General features: G+C 39.9%; 1 protein-coding gene across 1 annotated transcript; it reads left to right on the forward strand.

The window, feature by feature from the left end:
• Positions 1–5,310: 5,310 nt before the first annotated feature.
• LOC105279956 (early growth response protein 1-B) lies at positions 5,311–11,684 on the forward strand. Its single transcript, XM_020031835.2, has 2 exons — positions 5,311–5,388; positions 5,471–11,684. The coding sequence occupies exons 1-2, from the start codon at positions 5,311–5,313 to the stop codon at positions 7,073–7,075; spliced, it is 1,683 nt and encodes a 560-aa protein (XP_019887394.1). The 3' UTR covers positions 7,076–11,684.
• Positions 11,685–20,022: the final 8,338 nt, after the last annotated feature.

Raw genomic sequence — 20,022 nt, forward strand, 5'->3', positions numbered from 1 at the left:
GCGGGAGAGAAAGATCAAGCGCTCCACCCACGCCCACGTCTCAACCTGTTCTGTTTCTCCCGTCGAGCTGCGGTTACAGGTGCCTGCCCGAAGGCATTCCTGCTGGAATTCTTCACCAATGATCCTTGCTCTGCTCTCTGGCAAATTCACCTCGAATCATCACATGTGTATCAGACCATTGTTACAAATATTTTTGCTACTAAAAATAAGAATTTTTGTAACTATTCCGTAAAAGAATTGAGCATTAAGCGAGAACATGGAATTTTTATTGAAGCGTTGTCAGGTTGATACTCTATGCACTGTTCCCAAGAAACTTAACTTGTATTATTAAACGAGGAACTAAACACACTAAAGAATAGTTAACAAATAGGAGTTGTATAAAACATTAATTGTTTAAATTGTGATTAAACTGTTATATAAGTCAAACGACACCTTGATACACGAATTAGGGAACACAAATTTAACATTAGGAAGCATGAAAGCAATCATTTTGTAGTCAGCAAACAGAGTCTGTAATAATCATGATTTTGATTGGTCTAATATTAATATTTTACATCATGAAAATCATTATTGGAAAAGAGAAATTCCTGAGATGTTTTTCATTAAAAGACATTTTAGTTCGATCAACTTACAGAAAGAAACTGAAAACCATGTGTTTATGATTCAATTTTGAAAAACACATATAGCAACATGTCCTTGTCAACACCTTGTATCAGTTGTTTGCTGGATACAGTGATTGACGGACGTGTTTCCTGGAAATCTTTTTATTGCTCTTTAATATACGTAAAGTCATTTTCTACCAGTAAGTGTATTGAGATTTTTCATAATTATTTTTATTTAGAATATTTTTATCTTAAGTGTTTATGGTAATTTTAGAAAGTGACACTTGATAAGAACCAGAAGCATGGTTGAAACGTGTATTCAGTAATTAATAATATTTGCCAGATTGGTCGATTAAAAGAATTTTCATTATTTAAGTACTCTTAGCGGAATACAACTAATTATTTTGAGCTTAAATATTTTTGCGTCGTCTCTTCGATAAAAGCATCTCGCTTGCCAAATTGTCAAACTATACGCAGTTTTCTTCTTCTGTCTTTTCTTTCTATTATTCAAACGTTTCCTAAAATTGAATTGTGCCGAGTACGAAAACCAAAATCTTATGCTTCCTATCGCTTCTTCTTCTTCTTTTCATAAAGTAGAACTTTGCAATGCGCACATTGCTTTATTTTCTCTTGTCTGGTATTACTTTCTTGCTTACTCGTAGTCAATGATAACCATTTTGATAATCCATTGAATAACTTTATATAAAATCGCGCGGCAAAAGTATCACGGCCGAATATCCCTGAAAGATACTCCTCGATCTTAATCGAAGAGGAAGGGGAAGAGATCGAAGCGCAGTGCGGTGGAAAGATACAAGTACGCCCACACAGCTTCGTTCGGGGACCTGTTCTCGGCATTTACGTTCTGACATCTTTTCACTCCGTTTACGAGTCCCCTTTACGCTTTACGACCGATCATCGAGGCCCTTTCTCTCCGCGAATGAAGGCGGGTAGGACGAGCGACGGCGCCGAGGAGAATAAAAAGATAGCCACTGTGGCGAGGAAGAAAGGGCCGAAGCGCCGAGGACCGCCAAACAAGACCCGTCGTTCAAGACTGCGGGTGCTCTCTGATCGAAGCGGTGTTCTATACGATGAATATTTAGCTCTGAGCAGTCTATCAGGCGCGTTCCCTTTTGATTGATGCGGTTTTGTAATCGGACAGCCATGCGAGTATCTGTCCATAAATAGACAGCATAGATACAACTTTTGTTAAGGCGACGTCTACTCAACACTCAAAGAATACGCTTCCCGCGCGCGCCTTCTTTTCCTCCGTCGTTCCTTTTTTCCCTATATTTTTTTCGCGACGCACTACATGTCCCGCAAAAGTGTCATATCTAGTGAATAAAAATAATCAATAGTCGGGACGTTAATATTCATCCTGTCTGTTTAACCGAACAGCATAAGGAGACTTTCGAACGCATAAAGCAGTTTTTTGTGCAACAAAGGCGCGACAGCGACGAGTCCTTATTCTAGAATCCCGGGAATGCCCCGTTGGTGCAAAGTTGAAGGACGCACGTGGACTGGAATAAATCGCGGATTCAGCCGCATTAAGTCACTTAAGCGACGTCATTTAAGCGGCTATCAGAGTCCACCACTCGTCGCTGCACCGAGAGAGACTGCGGCCTGGCTGGCCAGGAATTCGCGTGTTTCTCCACGTACGGATTTCTCGGTATTCATCGGAGGTGAACGGGGGCCGACCACGAAGATCGGTCTCGAAACAGCGCACTACGCACGTACGCGTCGGTATGCAGTACGCTGGAGCCGCTGGAAAACCGTTGGACGGTTCTCCACATCTCCGTGACGCGACGTCCCGCGTTTTTCCGGGAAGCCAAGTAGAATCTTTATTCTGCGACGCGCTATTCGGACTGCACGCGGGGCTGCAAGATTATGCACGCACGCGTGGCGCCAAGATACCGTTTGCATCGAGCTGTTGAATGCGCTTGTTCCGAGGAGGCATGTCGTAAATCGATTTTACGTATTCCCCCCCTGAGAGAACATCCTAGAACTTTGATTTTAAATTCCCTCAATCTTCTGCGTTTTATTTAATCACCATCTTTGGCAAATTATCGAATGTTCTTCGGAAAATCAGCAATGAAGTGGTTAGGCAGAAAAAAGAAAATGTAATCGTATCTGTTTAAGCTAACATAACGTATTTCTTATTTTACCTGATTTCTAGGAAGGTATAATGCTTTTAAAAGTTCAAGAACATGTAATTAATTGTTGATACGAAACCGGATAACGTCGCATCAACGACGCAGATAATTAATTACGCCATGTTTGAGATTTATCTTTAGAATTTTGCTAACTTTTCGCTCGCAAAACGGCCAGAGAATAACCGATAATGGAATCGCATGAGACGAGTTTAAAATACTGGACACGAACGCGACGGAAATTCGCCCACGCCGTTCAAAAAAAAAGAAGAGGAACAGCGGATTAAACGCCAGTCATCGGCTATCTGTCCGTTGATTCATGCGCTCGTGCTCGCACTCGATTTAAATTTCAAATATTCAGCGGATACACCTCTCGAGTTACACCGCGCGGTCTTATGACAAAGTGCCGTTGTCACGTCGAACAAGACGAGCAGTGTGGTCCATCGGTGGATTAAAATAAATATTAAAAAAATCCCACGTGACCGCTTCTTCGCTTCGTGGGAACCGAGTCCGCGCTGAAAACTCTACATCCGTTCTCCAGCAATGAAGAACACAGCGTACGTCATCGTTTACATGTCACTTCTGAATTACCAGAAAAAACGCGGTTTTCTTCACTCTGGCAAACGGTGGCGGTAGCTTAACGGATATTTGAATTAATTAATCCGTGACAGATCTTTTCCGTTCTTAATTAATTTACTCGGCAACGAGCATGTCAACGACGCTTCTCGATGCCGCCTATTTGCAAAGTGGGCGAGATACTTTTAGCGGGAACGTTGAAAAAAAGTTCCGTTAGTCGCGGAACGGCCGAAACGGGTCGCGCCACGATAATCAGCCTGGGCATCGAGCGCGATCTCACCGAGAGGCGATCGTCTCTCGATTCTTAATGGCGGTCACGGCGCTAATGACAAATGGCCGGCCGATATCGCGGCGCAAAAACGCGACGAATATTCTAATCGCGTCTCGTTACGACGACTCGGCGCTTTTTCATCGCCCCCCTCATTCTCCGAGAGGCTCCCGGCCTCGATCGCCGTTCGTTCCGAGACGTGTCTCGCACGATTCGTGTCTGTCGGCTTTGCACATCGATACCTGTTCTTTTGGGATCGGTAAGAAGGCAAGATTCTATGCAAAAACGATCGCTTGTACTGACGTTTCGTCACTTTCACGATTAACGCAATAATGTGATTAAGACTTGAGTGTTTTGACAATAGCAACACTTATAATTTTTAATGTTCATTTGAGATTACCGATTAATTTGCTCATTTATATTCGCGTGGATTATATTTTCTGATAAGGCTAGTAATAATACACACACGAATAAGTTGCGTTATTTTACTGCTTCATGATGTTTATCTTTTAACTCTGCATAATTTCCCGAGAATATTTTCTACCGTAAACTGTGCAGTAAATTCTGCTTTACTCGGTTGCAACGTAATCCTGCACTTCTCTATAGCATTTCTTGTTAATCTATTGATCATTATTTGCAAAGTGAGCACAATCATGATAGCGTAAACACGCGATTACTTTTGAAATTGATTTAATTATTTTAGTCCTACATATTTGTCGTATGTGATACTTGTATTAAATTTGACTCAGTCGCATTTTATTTGCACTTCATTCATTGCGATATTATCGTTAACAGCTGTATGTAGCACTATCATACAGCGACATGTATCATTACGAAGTCGTAGTTTATTAGTACCTGTAAACTTCATCTCGCCCACATAAGTGTCGCCACGATATGTGAATTACTGTCATTAACACAACGTTACGTCAGCAAAATACCATCTAATCCCAGTGGCGCTCAAATGTTTATAGCAACAACATATAATCAAGAGCTATATTTCGCTGAAATTAATTCATCATTAATGGAAATCGTGCATATCTTGCAAATTTCAAAGCTGCATATATTTCCAATAATTTTCAATATAAAATGAGAATAAAACCTCGCAATCAGAGAGCTATTATGTTTTATATTCTAAAGAAATATCCGTGATACTTGAGACCTAATACGCGCAAGTAGAAAGTCACAATTCGATCTATTTGAGTAGTTTATCCAGATAATGATGGAACAATACATATGTGCGGTAATTTAACCCAAGTCTAGCATTTTCGCACGTGTCACCAGAGAGGAACCTCAGAGCGGCCGCCATTTTACTTGACTGTTTTACTAGACTGATTGAAGTGTCTTACGCCCATTTTCGAAGATGGAACTATTTCGTTACACCCATTTTCTGACACTGTGATGATAAAGTCTCCACTTGGTGCGTGTCCGTGCTGTGCCCATAATTTTCGCACTGAGAAATACAACATCGAATGCGAGCTTACTTAATATTTTCATAATAATATATGAAGAAAAAAGATCACGCGCATGTTAAACGGAATGTAAGTTCGCATTCGGTGCTGTATTTCTCACTGCGAAAATTATGGGCTCAGCACGGACACGCACCAAGTGGAGACTTATCATCACAGTGTCAGAAAATGGGTGTAACGAAATAGTTATATTTTCGAAAATGGGCGTAAGGCGCTTCAATCAGTCTAGTAAAACGGTATAGGTAAGTAAAATGGCGGCCTGGCAGGTTCCTCTTTGGTATTACTTCAGTATCATGTATAAGGTGCCGCACACGGAAATGTGTAAAAATGTATCCAAAAATCATAATACAGTTGAAGCAAATAACACGAGCACTCTCAAATAACCACATTATCCTTATTTGGTTGTTTCAGGACGAGGTAGGAGGTAGTACGGTGGTAGCCGAGGGTATCGTAGGTGGCATAAGGGGCCCAGGCGGCGGGTGCCGCGCATCCTCGATGACGATGGCCGAGAGCGCCGTGGAGGACGCCGCTGCCGCGCCCCCGGGCCCGGCCAAGCCGCCACCGCCCTCCTGTACGAACAACAACACCCTCGCGGCCACGGCCAACCGCAACCATCGGAACCCCCGCAAGAAACGGAGGCGACTAGAACAGGTCGTGGACACGTTGCAGGCCCACCGGAGTTCGCCTTCCGAGGGCGAGGTACTGAGATTCGAGGGTAACGGTCCCGCATCCGAAGAGGAGGATGTCTTTGGCTCGCCGAGGTCATCGTCCTCTCGTTCTGCCCTGGACACCACTCCGGTGAGCCAGTTGCCATTGAGGTTGAAAGACGCGGAATCCGTGACATCGACGGGGGAAGAGCTCAACGATGCCGGTCAATATCATCATCCCCACCGACCATATCGTTATTCATATCATCATCATCACCATCATCGACACCGTTACTCGCCCTATCAGAACAATCACCGATTGTCGGCGTCCAAGTACGCCGACTGCATGTGCAGTCAGTGCACGCAGCTGGCCGCGTCGATAATGCTGCCGTCGGCGACTTCCTTGCAAACGCCGCTTTCGCGGCCCAGTTTCTCGTCCTACAGCAGTATATGCGGCACGTACACCATATTCGAGCAGTATATGCACACCAAGTACCTGTCGTCGCCGTCATCGAGCGACACGTTTCGCGGTCGCAGCCACTCCGACTCGGACGTAGTGCCCAGGTGGGATGAGACCAGGGTACCCGCCTCGACCTCCTCGATCGTCAACCATCCGCCCCGCAGCAGTTCCCTGGAGAGCGACGGCACGAGTCCTCAGGAGTCACCGTTGGATCTCTCCATGAAGAATCTAACGATGCAGTCCGCCGCCGCGGCCGCCGCGGCGGCTTCCGCTAGACCGACCCTTCAGCTTCTACCGTCCGGCATCGTGACGCGGGGTTCCGTCAGCGTACCCGTGGTCAGGGGTGACGTCGCGTCGCCCACCACGAAAGAGACCGTCGCAGTGCGGTACAACTTGGAGGTCCTGCCTGTGGTCGAGGAAATGGCACCGGGCGCGGATGTGGCTTATGTATGCCCAGAGTGCGGGCAAATGTTTAGTCTGCACGACCGTTTGGCAAAGCACATGGCATCCAGGCATCGTCGGCAAGGTCTCCATGATGCTTCGGCGAAAGCATACCTATGCGACGTGTGTCAGAGGAGTTTCGCCAGATCGGACATGTTGACCAGGCACATGAGACTGCACACTGGCGTGAAACCGTACACGTGTCGGGTTTGCCGGCAGGTATTCAGTAGATCCGACCACCTCAGCACCCACCAGCGAACTCATACCGGCGAGAAACCGTACAAGTGCCCGCAGTGCGCCTACGCGGCCTGTCGCAGGGACATGATCACCAGGCACCTCAAGACCCACAACCGATGCGCGGATGGTCCCACCCCGAAGACCGAGCCTGGTTTGCTCACCGGTGAGGAGTGCCCCACTTTCGGCCAAAACGTGGCGGCGGCGCCATCGGCGGTCATCAAGGCCGAATGACGACGGCCAGTCGGATGACCCTGGCTGCATGCCAGCTCGAGATCCCAACGAAAACATCGCAGCAGGATTGATCGAGGATCAGGAATCTTCGCGGTTCGATCAGGACTCCGTTTTGGGAACGTTTCGAAGGAGCAAAGTCGCCGCTAGGCGACCTTTATTGCATCAGCTGGACGTTAGGAAGAATTGGTATTCGAAAAGATCGCAATCTGATGGAACCGGATCGGTGGAAAGGAGGATTTGTTCCGCTGTCGAAATTCGATTTTTTGGGGACTCCGTTGGACGCTGATGAAAGTCCTGTGATCGACTTTAAGATTTTCGAACCACCCTTTTTGAAGAGTTTGCAGACACGTTAATTTCGCTCTTTCGCTGCGTTGCTTTTGTTTCCTTTTTTTCGAGAAAGGCATGATAAATTTAAAAAAATTTGCAAATTGATTGCATAAACTTTTTCTTTTTATATTCATGACATTTAATATAATATTTTATAATACTAAAAGTGTGTAATGATAATGTGCGCATAATATTGGGTCCCAAAATATCAAATTATTCTGTTTTAAAAACAGTTTTGCGATTTTTTTATCATAAAATATCTCCCTCTCTATTTATTCTCCTCAGCGAAAGAGTTAAATTAACATGTCGGAAACATCACGGACAACTTCGCTTCTGTGAGTATTATATCGTATTACTTATCAAGAAATTAACTTTTCGTCTGACGATCCTCCGAATTACTTAAAAACTATGCCATGCGGTATACATGATTATACATGATTTCAACAGCGAACAATGCCGAACAGTATTACCGTACTATTTTGACCTCCGTTTCTGATTCCGCTTCCATGATTCGCGCATTTTTATTCCAGATATGTAAATGTTTTTCGCGATACTTATTCATGTCATGGCCGTAATATTAATCGAAAAATACTCCGATAATAATGCGATTGAAAATATTTTCTACGTTAGTGGAAGAATAATCTATTTGCAAACGCGCTTTAAATAATTCTACTTTGGATAATTTATTAATTTATTATTCTCCCCTTATTCCCACAATCTACCAAATAAGAAAACTATTTATTTAATAGATAAATTCTCAAGGTCCGATCTGATTTTCTTCTAAGATTTCGGACTTGACTGTTTGTTATATCAGTGGCTGTTAATTCTCGGACATTTTTCAATCATTGTTGTTAAAATATATCAGTTGGCTGCTCTCTGTGTACATCCTCTGCTCTCTTGTTCTCGATGCGTAAAGTTAAGGCACACAAGCCGGAAGTAAAGCATTCCTGTTCGGCCGCATAAGTACCGCGCGGTGCACAGAGATACATGGAAGCGGGGCTTAAAGGCTCGGCGTCAGAGTCGAATCGTGTTTAAATCGTGCTCGTAAAACGATCACGTGTCCAATAATACTGTATGTACATAATTGCGCGTTATTTCTTCGAAGACTCTCCTAATCTTTAACATTAAATGTGAGGGAAACGGGAACGTAGCCCGTTGGCGACGCGAATACACGTGCCAAATTCTTCGAACAAATATTTCGGACACGCGATTAACGCACGTGTCAACCCCAGTTAACTGCACATTGACATTTACTGGAAACCGGGCTTTTGATATACTGTTATTTCTATCTTTTCTATTTTTTATATAAATTCTTTAGCTAAAGGATCTGTTGACGTTGTGTTTGAGGCCCGAATGTAGTCGGAAGATTGTATCAAAGCAAAGGTACGCGAAGAATGTGAAGAAGGTCCAATAAATTTCAATGTGCAGTTCTAAAATTGTATTGTTTAAAACATATCCGTCAGTCAAGCTCGATCTGCGAAATGGACAAAAATGATTGGTTGACTAGTGAGAATAATATCTCAAGCAATCTCGATGGAGGACGCGGCATCAATTATTTAAGTCACAAGAGAATTGTATCTCATCGAGGTTACTTGACGCCAATATTTTTCTCAACGTGCCCATATCTGTAAATAGCGAGTCGCCATTGATAGCCTCGACGATTCGCCCGAACCTGCTCAAGTTGTTGTTACTTGAAAAATTGTTAAGACGACTTTCAAGTTGTCGGAGAAAACCTGCGAAGCAGTGATGTATTAATAGTTATAAACGTAATCGCGATCGTTCTTCTACGGTAGACATTTTGTTAGTACGTCATCGAAAAATCGACCGATTGCGAGAATGTGGAACAACGTTAAAAAGAAAGAAGCGTACCTGCAGCGTGAAAAAAAACTCAACGTTAAAACATAATAAAGCGTATAGAGGTAACGTTAATTAGTGAGTAATATACATACTATTGACACTATTATTGCATTTTATTATTGTATAACTATTGCGATTATAATTACTCGCGCCGTCGCACGCCGCGATAATAAGGGAGATGACATATTTTTTTATACATACGCTCGAAGAGAGGAGAGTGTCTCCGACTTCGATATCGCAAACGCGAAGATCAGCTTGGCTGTTCTTCCAAGTTTCCTCGAAATTAATGTTAATTAAAGCGCGTCAGACATCGTCAGAAACGATTACATCGGCGCCAGTTCGTTATCGAGGAGTGAACGCTCAAATTGACGCGATCGATACGGTTGTTTCGAGTTTTTAGCGTTTTCCTATGGAAAATAAGTGTGCAGCGGTCGTTACGGCGCGATTAATTGGAACTGGTTGTGGTGCTTAAAGCGAAGAAGGGCGAATCTGACGGGTATCTCTGCGCTGTGAATCGACGAAGACAATCTTAAAGTATACTCGAGCCATGATCTCCGCGCGCGCAAAATCGCCGAGCCGAGCGAATACCGAATTAAACACGCTAACGTTATTCTAAAGTCGTACAGTATGCAAAACGTACGATACGTGTGCATAATTTACACACTCCTTTCCACAATCCTGGTTTTAAAGTCGAAGGTATTAAGAGAGACATGATTATTATAAACAGAATAATAAATAGATGACAGTGTCAGGAAAGCAACGTGTCAGGAAAACAACAATTAACGGGATGTTCACATTAAAAAATTGTAATGAAAATTGTGTCTCTTTATACTACTATCTTGTTCCCTCGGCCCCTCGATGAAAAGAACACAAAGTCGTGTCTTATCGCGGGCACGTCAATTCCACATAGTTCTACGATAATCATATGGTGACTCGCTGAGCAGTACGTGCCGACATAATACTCGAGCTTACTCAGCGCGCTTCGATTTCGTCCTTAACCCTTATCCTATACGAATTACATATACGAATGTATATTCATGTGCGTCCTCACGATTGTGTCTCCTATTCCTCTCCGGAAAAAGAGAACGTGTCAGCGCTCGCTGATGCACTCACGGCACGCGCAACGCGTACTAGGTATATCTGTATTTTTGTATATCAAGATTTTTTCTAATTACTACCAATTAAGAGCGTTTCCAGAGGAATGGGACGAATAGATATTAAGGAGAAAGTATTGTGCTCTCTGCTTGCCATTTTACTTGCCCCCTTGATCGAACGATTGCTTGGAAGGCGGTGTTTATCGTACGGTGCGACGCGCGAGAGAAGTCGTCGAATCGGAGGAAGCTTGTTTTGCTCTCAAATTATTAAAAGTTTGCTCGCTACATCGAAAGAGCGATCAGTTCTGATTCTCCTAATCAATACTATTGGTTGAGTGAATTTATTTTTATTTGTACGGTTGGAAAGTTTGATGTACCCCAAAGTAATAAACGGAAAACTGCATTGAAACATTTAAACACGTGATTAATTCAAGTGCCATTCATGCCGTTTGATGTCTAACTTGTCCAATAACAAATGTATTCTTTTTTCGTTCGTTTTGCCTGCTTCTTCTTTTTCTGCATGATTATTGAGCATTGAGGCCTCTGACTTGACGTTATCCCTCGCACCGATTCAGCCTTAAACTGACAGAATCTCTTATGTAATAAGTCTGTAGTAACTTAAGTAAGGGAAGAAGTGAGAATGAAACAAACACGTTCGACGTGTCTTCGGGCAGTTAAGCGATCGCCGTGCCAGACCTGTTCTTGTAATTATTAACAAGTATAGCCATTCGTATAATTATTATTATTTCTATTATTAATAATATTATTATTAATTATTATTAATATTATTAATATTATTATTATTATTATTATCTCTAGTTACGTTGTTAAGTGATTAATCATGTTTAATGCTTCTATTATTTATTTTGTTATCCCGTTCATGAGTCAAGCTTCCTTTCCCTCACTTCCTCCTTTTTCTTCTTTCATCCTGCCTTAGTAATTATCCATTTTATCCATTTATTCCTGTCGTCACCTTATCTCCGAATCGAAAGAGGGAAGGAGAGAAAGAATCCGATTTCATAATTCCGGAATTTATAAAATCGAAAAAAAGAAAAAAGATATTGAATTGCGACTCTTTAAAGGAGACTAAAACTGTTAGAATCTCAAACTCATCTCCCATTTCTCTGACTTACATGGCATAGAAAAAGCTTGTCTCCGAAGAGATTTTGATCTCCGATTCCCCCAAGCGAAAGTATATTACCTTTTGTAACGATAAAACGCTCATGAGAATTTGTGTAAATTATTGATGATGATTGTGTACGTTAATTTATAAATTATGTTGTGTTTACGATTCGTGCCAGAATGAAAAAAAATATAATTTTTCAACGAATTACCTCCGTATTTTGTTATTTTTACCCATATGTTTCCCATTATATTTTATTATTATGCATTTCCTTTTTTCCAATATAATTTAAATTATTTAATAATAAGCAATAAAATATTAAGTGAAATCTATGTGACATAAATTTATATTAATTAAAAATATTTTTATAGTATAAAATCTAATTTCAATTTTCAGAATATAAAACAGTTAATAAATGTAAACTTCCCTAAATCATTTTCAATTTATAACTTATGTTTATTGAAGCTTATTAAATAGTTTTATATTTTATCATGAATTTTCAATTTAATTTGTAATTTAACGACTTTGAATAACATTTGATTAAATTATATATCATTTTTATCCTAATTGTGTCGGAAAGTATGTGGTGCCTTGCAATGTCGAGAGATTGTATCTAAGAGTAAATAGGTAAATCAAGAAGATGCGAAAACGTATCTAGCTTATCATTTTAAGGCTGAAACAAAGATAATTATGTAGGAACATGATCCGAGGGAATTATTTTTTCATGCGATTTTCAAATAAAAGAACTTTCCGATCTATATACGTAATTAAGAATCCAATTTCTATTTATAAACCGGCAGTCAGTGTTGTGCAAGACAATCGTGAATCTTATCTATATGAAAAGCTATCTGTAATAATAATATCAAGTGTATAGAAATAATTATCAGCATTATTGTTACTTTATACACTTTTATCGCATTTCTGATATAAAACGATTTATGAAAAATATTTGATTAAGCGACTTCCACTTCATATCGCTGAAAAATTGATGAAAGAAATTCTTTCTACTTGACATATAATCGCGTCTACCTATATATAATGCACAACACTACTCGCGGCATTTATTGCAATATTATAAAATATTGCAAGGCCTTTAACAGAAAAGGCATAAATTTGTTTAATCATGACGTCATATCTTTGTATCCTTTTCTACTGAATTTATAATCCACATGTCTGTACATCGAAATGAGGAACCTGTGTATGTTGCTGCACATCTACGATGGAAATATATATATACATATATACATCTATGTTATATCTCTTACTAAAAATTTCCTTATTCATTCTTTATTATTTATTTTATTCTTATCATAATGCGACTTTATCTTTGTGAATTTTAAATTTTATAAATTAAGTAAATTTTTAGAATGTCAGAAATACATTAGAATTTATTGCAAAAATATCAAGTAACATAAACCAAACAACATAAAAATAATATTATATGTTGCACGTTTACATTTTGATATGTTTATTGAGATTTCCATACAAATGCTTATAAATGTGTAACGGTCTGTGCTTGGCCGTGAGGATATAAAAAAGGGAAGTAGATTATCAAGTGAAAAGATGGAAGCGACATCGATAACCCAGGCTGACCTAACCGCCTACGCATTTGATATGCATGTTTATTCAGCAGATGCAAAACTCACATTTGGAACTTCTATTGCGATTTATTCATTTTCGTCAAACCCACAATTACTTAATGTTTAATCGAATGAAACGAAATTATACTAGTCAGCGCAAGTCCATTATCGAATTACGAAAATTACATCAGAAATAGAACCATGTTGTTAAATATTACTCTTATTACTGTTTCAGTTAACACTGTTTCTGAGAGTACACTGTATAATATTATTATATGTATAATAATTACACATATAATAGTTTAACGAATTATTGTAGTCAACACGCATCTTTTCGCAAAATCAAACATAAATACCTCGTGATTATGATCCAATCAATTTCTTGGCATCACTTGATAGCCCGAAAATAAAAGCTAGAGAAAGGTAATAGGTATCACGTGTCTATCAGTATTCGTTAAAAATATTTTTGGTACTGTCAAAAGCGGATTGCTCAATCAATATTTCTTGCAACCGCACGAAACTCGAATCTAATTAATAGCGACTAATCTTTCTTTTATTTGAGTATGTAGCATCGTTTCTGAGAAAAATCAAGCTACAAGATAAACACATTAATTACGAAATACGTAAAGTTCTCACGCTTGAAGTTGCCTCGTAGTAAACTACTGGCAAAGTTTATTTTCGCAATAATTTGTGAATATTGCTCGGCAATGTTTTTGCGAGATCCGTTCCGCGATATCTACGAAGACTCGCTCGTGATTGCACGGATATAATTATTCTAGGCATCCGACTCATGATAGACGCAACGAGCTTCCGATGCCGCAATTATATATGCGATCGGCTGTAATCATTAATATATACGATATAATTTAATATGAAGTAAATAAAACTTAATAGGCAAAAGATCACATGGTAATAATCTTCACCGCAGACGCAACAGAAAAATCGTACGTGACGCAGTAGTAATCTTCACCGCAGGCAGAAAAATAAAACGTAGTACGCAGTAGTATAAGTCAATAATAATGAGTAAGAAAATAAGAGTGGAAAACAACATAAAACAGAGATGCAATTTTCAAGTGCATTTTTCGCAATTCTCCTTTCATGTATGTAAGAATATCAAAAATGTGATATAGTAAATTGCATTTTATGTGTAATACTACTTTTGAAAACAAGAAAAATACTATTGTTACCGTTTGCACAATTTGCAAACATACAAGCAAACGTTTAAACGTTAGATAACAATCTACCATCAAAATCGCATTGATTTCATTGACGTAAAACCCACCACCTTAAATATTTTCCTCACTCACTCACGAACAACTGCAAATCAGGGTCGATCAGATTGTGTTACATCTATTTAAAACAGAGAAATAGTCATGGAAGTGAAATTCAAGAAATAGAACGTGCGCACACACGTACACACACATCATTCATTTATTCGTACATACACGGCGCGGAAAGACGAATATTTGAATTAACGTAACGTTTGATTAATTCACGTAATATGAAAGAAAGATTACCTAGGAATAGTATGTGTGAGGCTATCTACGAGTCGGCTCCGAATCGGATCCTCCAATGCCGCGCACGTAACCTATATCCGTCGATCAATCGAGGAAACTGCGAAATGGAAAGAAAGATAATTTTTTTATTAGATATAAACGTAAGCACGTTTATATAACTGCGCGCGGTATCTCGTGTAGCACCTACATTTTAATTAAACATTACCTCGGTATCAGACAGTACAACTTTCTTTTGTAAACTGTTTGTTATGTTGTACATGTTATGCATGTATGCGATTAAGTGACTGGCGTCGCACGGCGCGGTTTTTCGATCAAAATTGCGCACACACATCGATACTGGAAGCTGCATCCGCGTTTATATTATACATAATATACAATCGATGTGAGAGAGATAGGAAGATTTTGTTGTCGAAAATAACAATTATATACCCTTCTGCGTGATTAACATTTCACTCGAAAAGAAATCAAAGCGCCTGCGTCAGTGCGTCGACGGGAGCCGCGTGAAGTTGGCGGATGAGCGCGCACAGGAGGAGCAAATTCGATGCGTGCATCGTTCTTATAACGAGATAGTTTTAAGTATACTCTTTCTCATGATTTAAGATTTACGAATACGTTTAGCGAGTAATTTACATCTCGTTTATGTCGCGGAGAACAAATACGTCGGGCATTTTCTGCACTTTTTCGCGGGTAAGAGTTCGCGAACGAAAGTTGGCAACGCGATCGCATGGAGTAACCGTCGGGAAGATTTGCAGCACTGTACAAAGTTCGTTAGCGACAAAGTAGACCATTCGAACGTAATTATCATGAAACATAACGGTTCGGTTTAGTAGCTGAAGGTAAGCTACACCTTTACTATCGTTCTTTGTGTTCCCTTTACGATCGAAAGCAGCAAACGGCAAAATTGATCTGAATCAAATATGAACTATCGCGAACGAAGATCACGGAGGTTAACCCGTTCGTGTGTGCACGCTCATTTTCTGAATCCGTTCCTTAAAGTAACCATTTGAATGCAGATAATAATTTACTTAGTCGAACTTTCTTGTAAGAATTCCGATATAAATATTTGTTACAAAAGCGAATCGTGTCGCGAGTGAAGTGTAAGTGGATGCAGTTACGACACCGAAGGATGCGATTCAGGTGAAGCAGAAAGGATTTGAAGGTAAGTTTACATTCTTTTCTAATTTAACCTTATATAATCTTATCTTTTTAAGTATTTGATCAAGACTGAGCTGTGTTTAGAAAATTAATTAAAATATTCTAAATTAAAAGAACTAAAAAAAATATTAACAATTTAATATATGCATATATTCGCTTATTAAGTTCTCTTTCTGGATCTAATTGACAGAATTATTTCTGTTACAGATAGTTGTAACCGGATATAATCGATGCTGATTAATGGCGATTCGGTAAGTAACACGAGAATATAAGGTGGTGGGATTCTTTATGTTGTATTGGAATTAGTGTGATCTGATAAATTTTTATTTAGAAATTTTTATTTCTGCATTATATATATAGAAATCATTGTGCAAATTAGTCATATAAATGTATAAGTAATACAATTTGTTAAACACAGTTAAGAGTTAAAAAGTAATTGTGTCGCAAATGTAAGTAAATTGCAATCGACAAGAGTCGGGAAAAAAAATAAGATTATAATTACGCGAGTTGAGACAGTCAATTGCGTTATTATTTCAATCATTTTATTTTAACAAATTTCATCGCGCATTGTCATTGAGCGCTAAATTTTGGCATTCTAGTTGATGCACCTTAATATCATTATTTGTGAGATAACAGTAATGTCTGCTTTGTAGAGCGCACTAATTTTCTTTAAAAAAATTATATATTGTAATATTAATATATAATATTTATATAATTTAATATCTATGCATTCGCATGATGGAATACTATAATATATTATATTTTTCGATTTTGTCATATTAAATATTATGCATAAATATAAAAAATACGCAAATATACGCAAATGCACATTTTCTGAAAATCACAATCACATTGATACCGAATACTATGAAAAAAAAAGATCGAATCGTGTATCTTTAGTTGCGATTGATGTACCGGATAAGCGGTAATGAAATAATCGACATTTCGTGTAAGGGATATCCGGATAATCGGCTTACCGATGTACTATCTCCATGACAATATCCGCTGACACAATTTTACAAATACCTAAGCTCACCATATCGACCGTATGGCGTGGATGAGCGTGCCGTAATGGACAGTCTCGATAGCAAACGAAAAAGCGTCATAATTAGATTACCCACTATCGAATTCTTAAGCATTGAGCCCACACTGGGATTCCGAGCGTTCTTTCCTTCACAAACACGAGTTTCGGCCATGACGACCGAAATAACTCGGTCCATTTGCTGCGGTGGATGACAAATTAATATGATACTATCGAGCGATTAGCGGTCCGATGCATTTAAATGATGTTTGTCCTCTCGCTTTTGCCTCCGGTATGCTGCTTTTTCGCGTCTGTTTCTTTCATTCCTTTAATACTGTTTTATATTATAATTTGAGTAATTAATTTTTCTTTTAAAATATCACTTTTGATAAAGATTTAATAAACATATTTATTTTCCGAAAACAACGGAACACGTGATAACACGTATAAACATATTATTTCGATAAAAAGGTTTTGCATTTTCAATTTCGATTAAATTTAATTTGTTGTAGAATGGAATGACGTATTCTAATGGTTTATTTAATAATAATTTGTCGTCAATCAAGCAGTTTTAATTATAGCTAAGATAGAAAAATCCGCTGATATGCAAGTTTCTTATTTTTCCCGCCTTCATATCATTCTCAGACATCACATAGAGGGGCTATTTCGTTATCTTTGTATGAGAACGTGATGATGCTATGATACTCTAAGAGGTACTAACAACGTGCAGCCTTGAGAAAATGCCGATGAAGCAAATCGTGCTTCCTCCGTCCATTTTATTTCGTTATAAATCTTTCTACTCCGAGAGCATCATAATCTTACTTTTGCGAAATACATGTAATCTATTTCATATTTTATTTACGAATACGATACAATATTGCGAATAAATTTTATTTTTTTTGTAATAAATTATTAGATTAAATCTTTAAATCGATCTATAAAATAATTTTTACTCTTCTTTTATCCATACCGACAAACTTTGAGCCCTCTTCTGATCACAAATCTACTTTGACAAATATTTCTTATTATCATTTTATTAATATTTAATAACAAGTCTCATTTTATACAGTATTTATTGAAATCTTTCTTAATCTCTTGCGTCCAAATTCAGACTGCGTTAATTCAGAAAGTCATGTCACTTCGCCGCGTAAGACCGAGTTGCAGGAGAAAATCGGAAGAATATCATATAGTAGCAACCTTGTAGCGATTTATAGGTCTCTTCCCATCGTCGTCGTTGTCGTCGTCGTTGTCGTCGTCGCGACAACGTGACGTGCCGGCGCTGCCTTTCCTTTCCGCGAACGGCCACGCCGCGTGGCGCGATTCCCGCATCCGTTTTCTCGCTTTTTCTTCGAGTGCGCGCGAACGCCGACGCAGATATAAATTATCGCGGACGACGTCCGGAGAGCGGTCCGGAGACGCGGATTGCCAGCAAAAAATCCCACGCGGTCCATTAGAAATTATAAGCGTCGCATCGCGCCGCACCGATCGCCAATCGGTGCCCCAGCGACTCTCTCGTTTTGCTTTCTTTTTCTCCATTATACTTGAGGCACTCTTTCCCTCCGGGCTTGTCTTTTTTCTCCTGTTTCTGCGTCGTTCACGCGCTTGGTGAACCAGCCGCGATCGCGTCTTGTCGCCGCTCCTCGTTCCACCCACGCCGTTGCCATGCCTGGCTTTCTACGGCCCCAGACCGGTCCCACTTTTTTGCCATGGCAGTCACCCATCATCCTCCCCCTTCGCTTTTGCGGAAGCCTCCCCCGCCCCCTTTCTCTGATCTATTTATTCGTGTTCGCTGTCCGTCCTCATATCCGCTCGTTCGCCACTTCCAATGGCACTCTCCTCCTCTCCGTCCGTCCTGATCTCTCACGTTGCGCAGCCGCTTGCTGGTCTTGTGGAAAAATATCGATTACTTGCCGAGATACCGCCGGGACTGAAATGAGTTGTCGTCGTTGCTGGGAATCGGCGCAGTCATTCGATCGTCGTACTCGCTACTAATAACGATCGTTAGAGCCGACTTGCTATCTGGCCGATAGTTATAACGGAGCGGAAACAATTTCATCCGCGTTTGTTTCGAGATTTATCTGTACGCTCGAACACGAGTTTTTCCAACGTGATAACGGAGACGCAGGTATCCGATCTTGCGCGAGCGGCATGTGCTTCAATTCAATAATATCACAATTCACATTCGATACTCACATCGGCCGAGGTAATGATCGGCCGATTAAGAATCGATATCCTTGGACGAGCGAGCAACGGAAACGGATAATTGTCACTGATGACGGGCGAGGAATCCGCCGCGTCGCTCGATTGCTTTGATTCACGAGTGCCTGCACCTGCAGCGAAGCGCTAATTGAAACATACCGTCGTCGAACCGTTACAATTATCGGCGCTTTTAACGGTAACGCCTAATTTCTGGTAATGAGCATCGAGCCGGCGTAAATACGCGAATTCACGCGGATCGCGCGAGCGAGAAGATTAACGAGCGCGATAAATTACGACACGGGCGAACGATGAGACGTGGTACGAGGAACTCTGCCGAGAACTGATTATCGCTAAACAAATAAACTTAATGTGCACTTAGGAAAAGGAAGAAGAGTTTCTTTAAATAAAGAAAATTTAATAGCGATGCATTCAAGTAGGCATTCATTGAAAATTTATATCACTAAATGTATTATAACGTACTTTTAATACGTTAGTTAAATGAAGTTACGAATTTAATTTAACTTAATATAAATTTTTCATCAATTTCATTATTAACCATTATGGTAAATTTCTACTGATTATTCGCCATTTATTTATTACTTACTTGAATATGTTAACATTATATAGCGCGTAATATTAAACACTTTCGTTTATTTATACTTGTTTTCGCACTTTTCAATTTTCCATTACATAGCGCGATTCGATAAACTTACTGTCACGATTGTATTTGAAAGACTGTCCATGATAATCCACAAACGTAATTACGAGGAAGAAAGAAAGATTATGAACAGTCCAAATGTCATCCATGCCACTTAGCAAGCGGTATTCTCCATTATCGCAGGACATTCTCGTAAAAACAGGAATGTGAGAAACTGCGAATTAAAGGAACATGAATCGTTCATAATTATTATATAGTCGGTACGAGCGTCCAGGATCGAGCGATCAGGATGGCGCGTTTGTCCGGCAACGTGGCATTAGAGATCGCGACAAAAACTAGTTTACGAGAGGAGTGAGAAACCGGAAACCAACAATAGACAAGTCCAAGCGTGAAAGAGGATGCTGGGAGAAAGATGT

This window comes from Ooceraea biroi, chromosome 1, assembly GCF_003672135.1.
Source record: "Ooceraea biroi isolate clonal line C1 chromosome 1, Obir_v5.4, whole genome shotgun sequence".
Classification (NCBI taxonomy): Eukaryota; Metazoa; Arthropoda; class Insecta; order Hymenoptera; family Formicidae; genus Ooceraea; species Ooceraea biroi.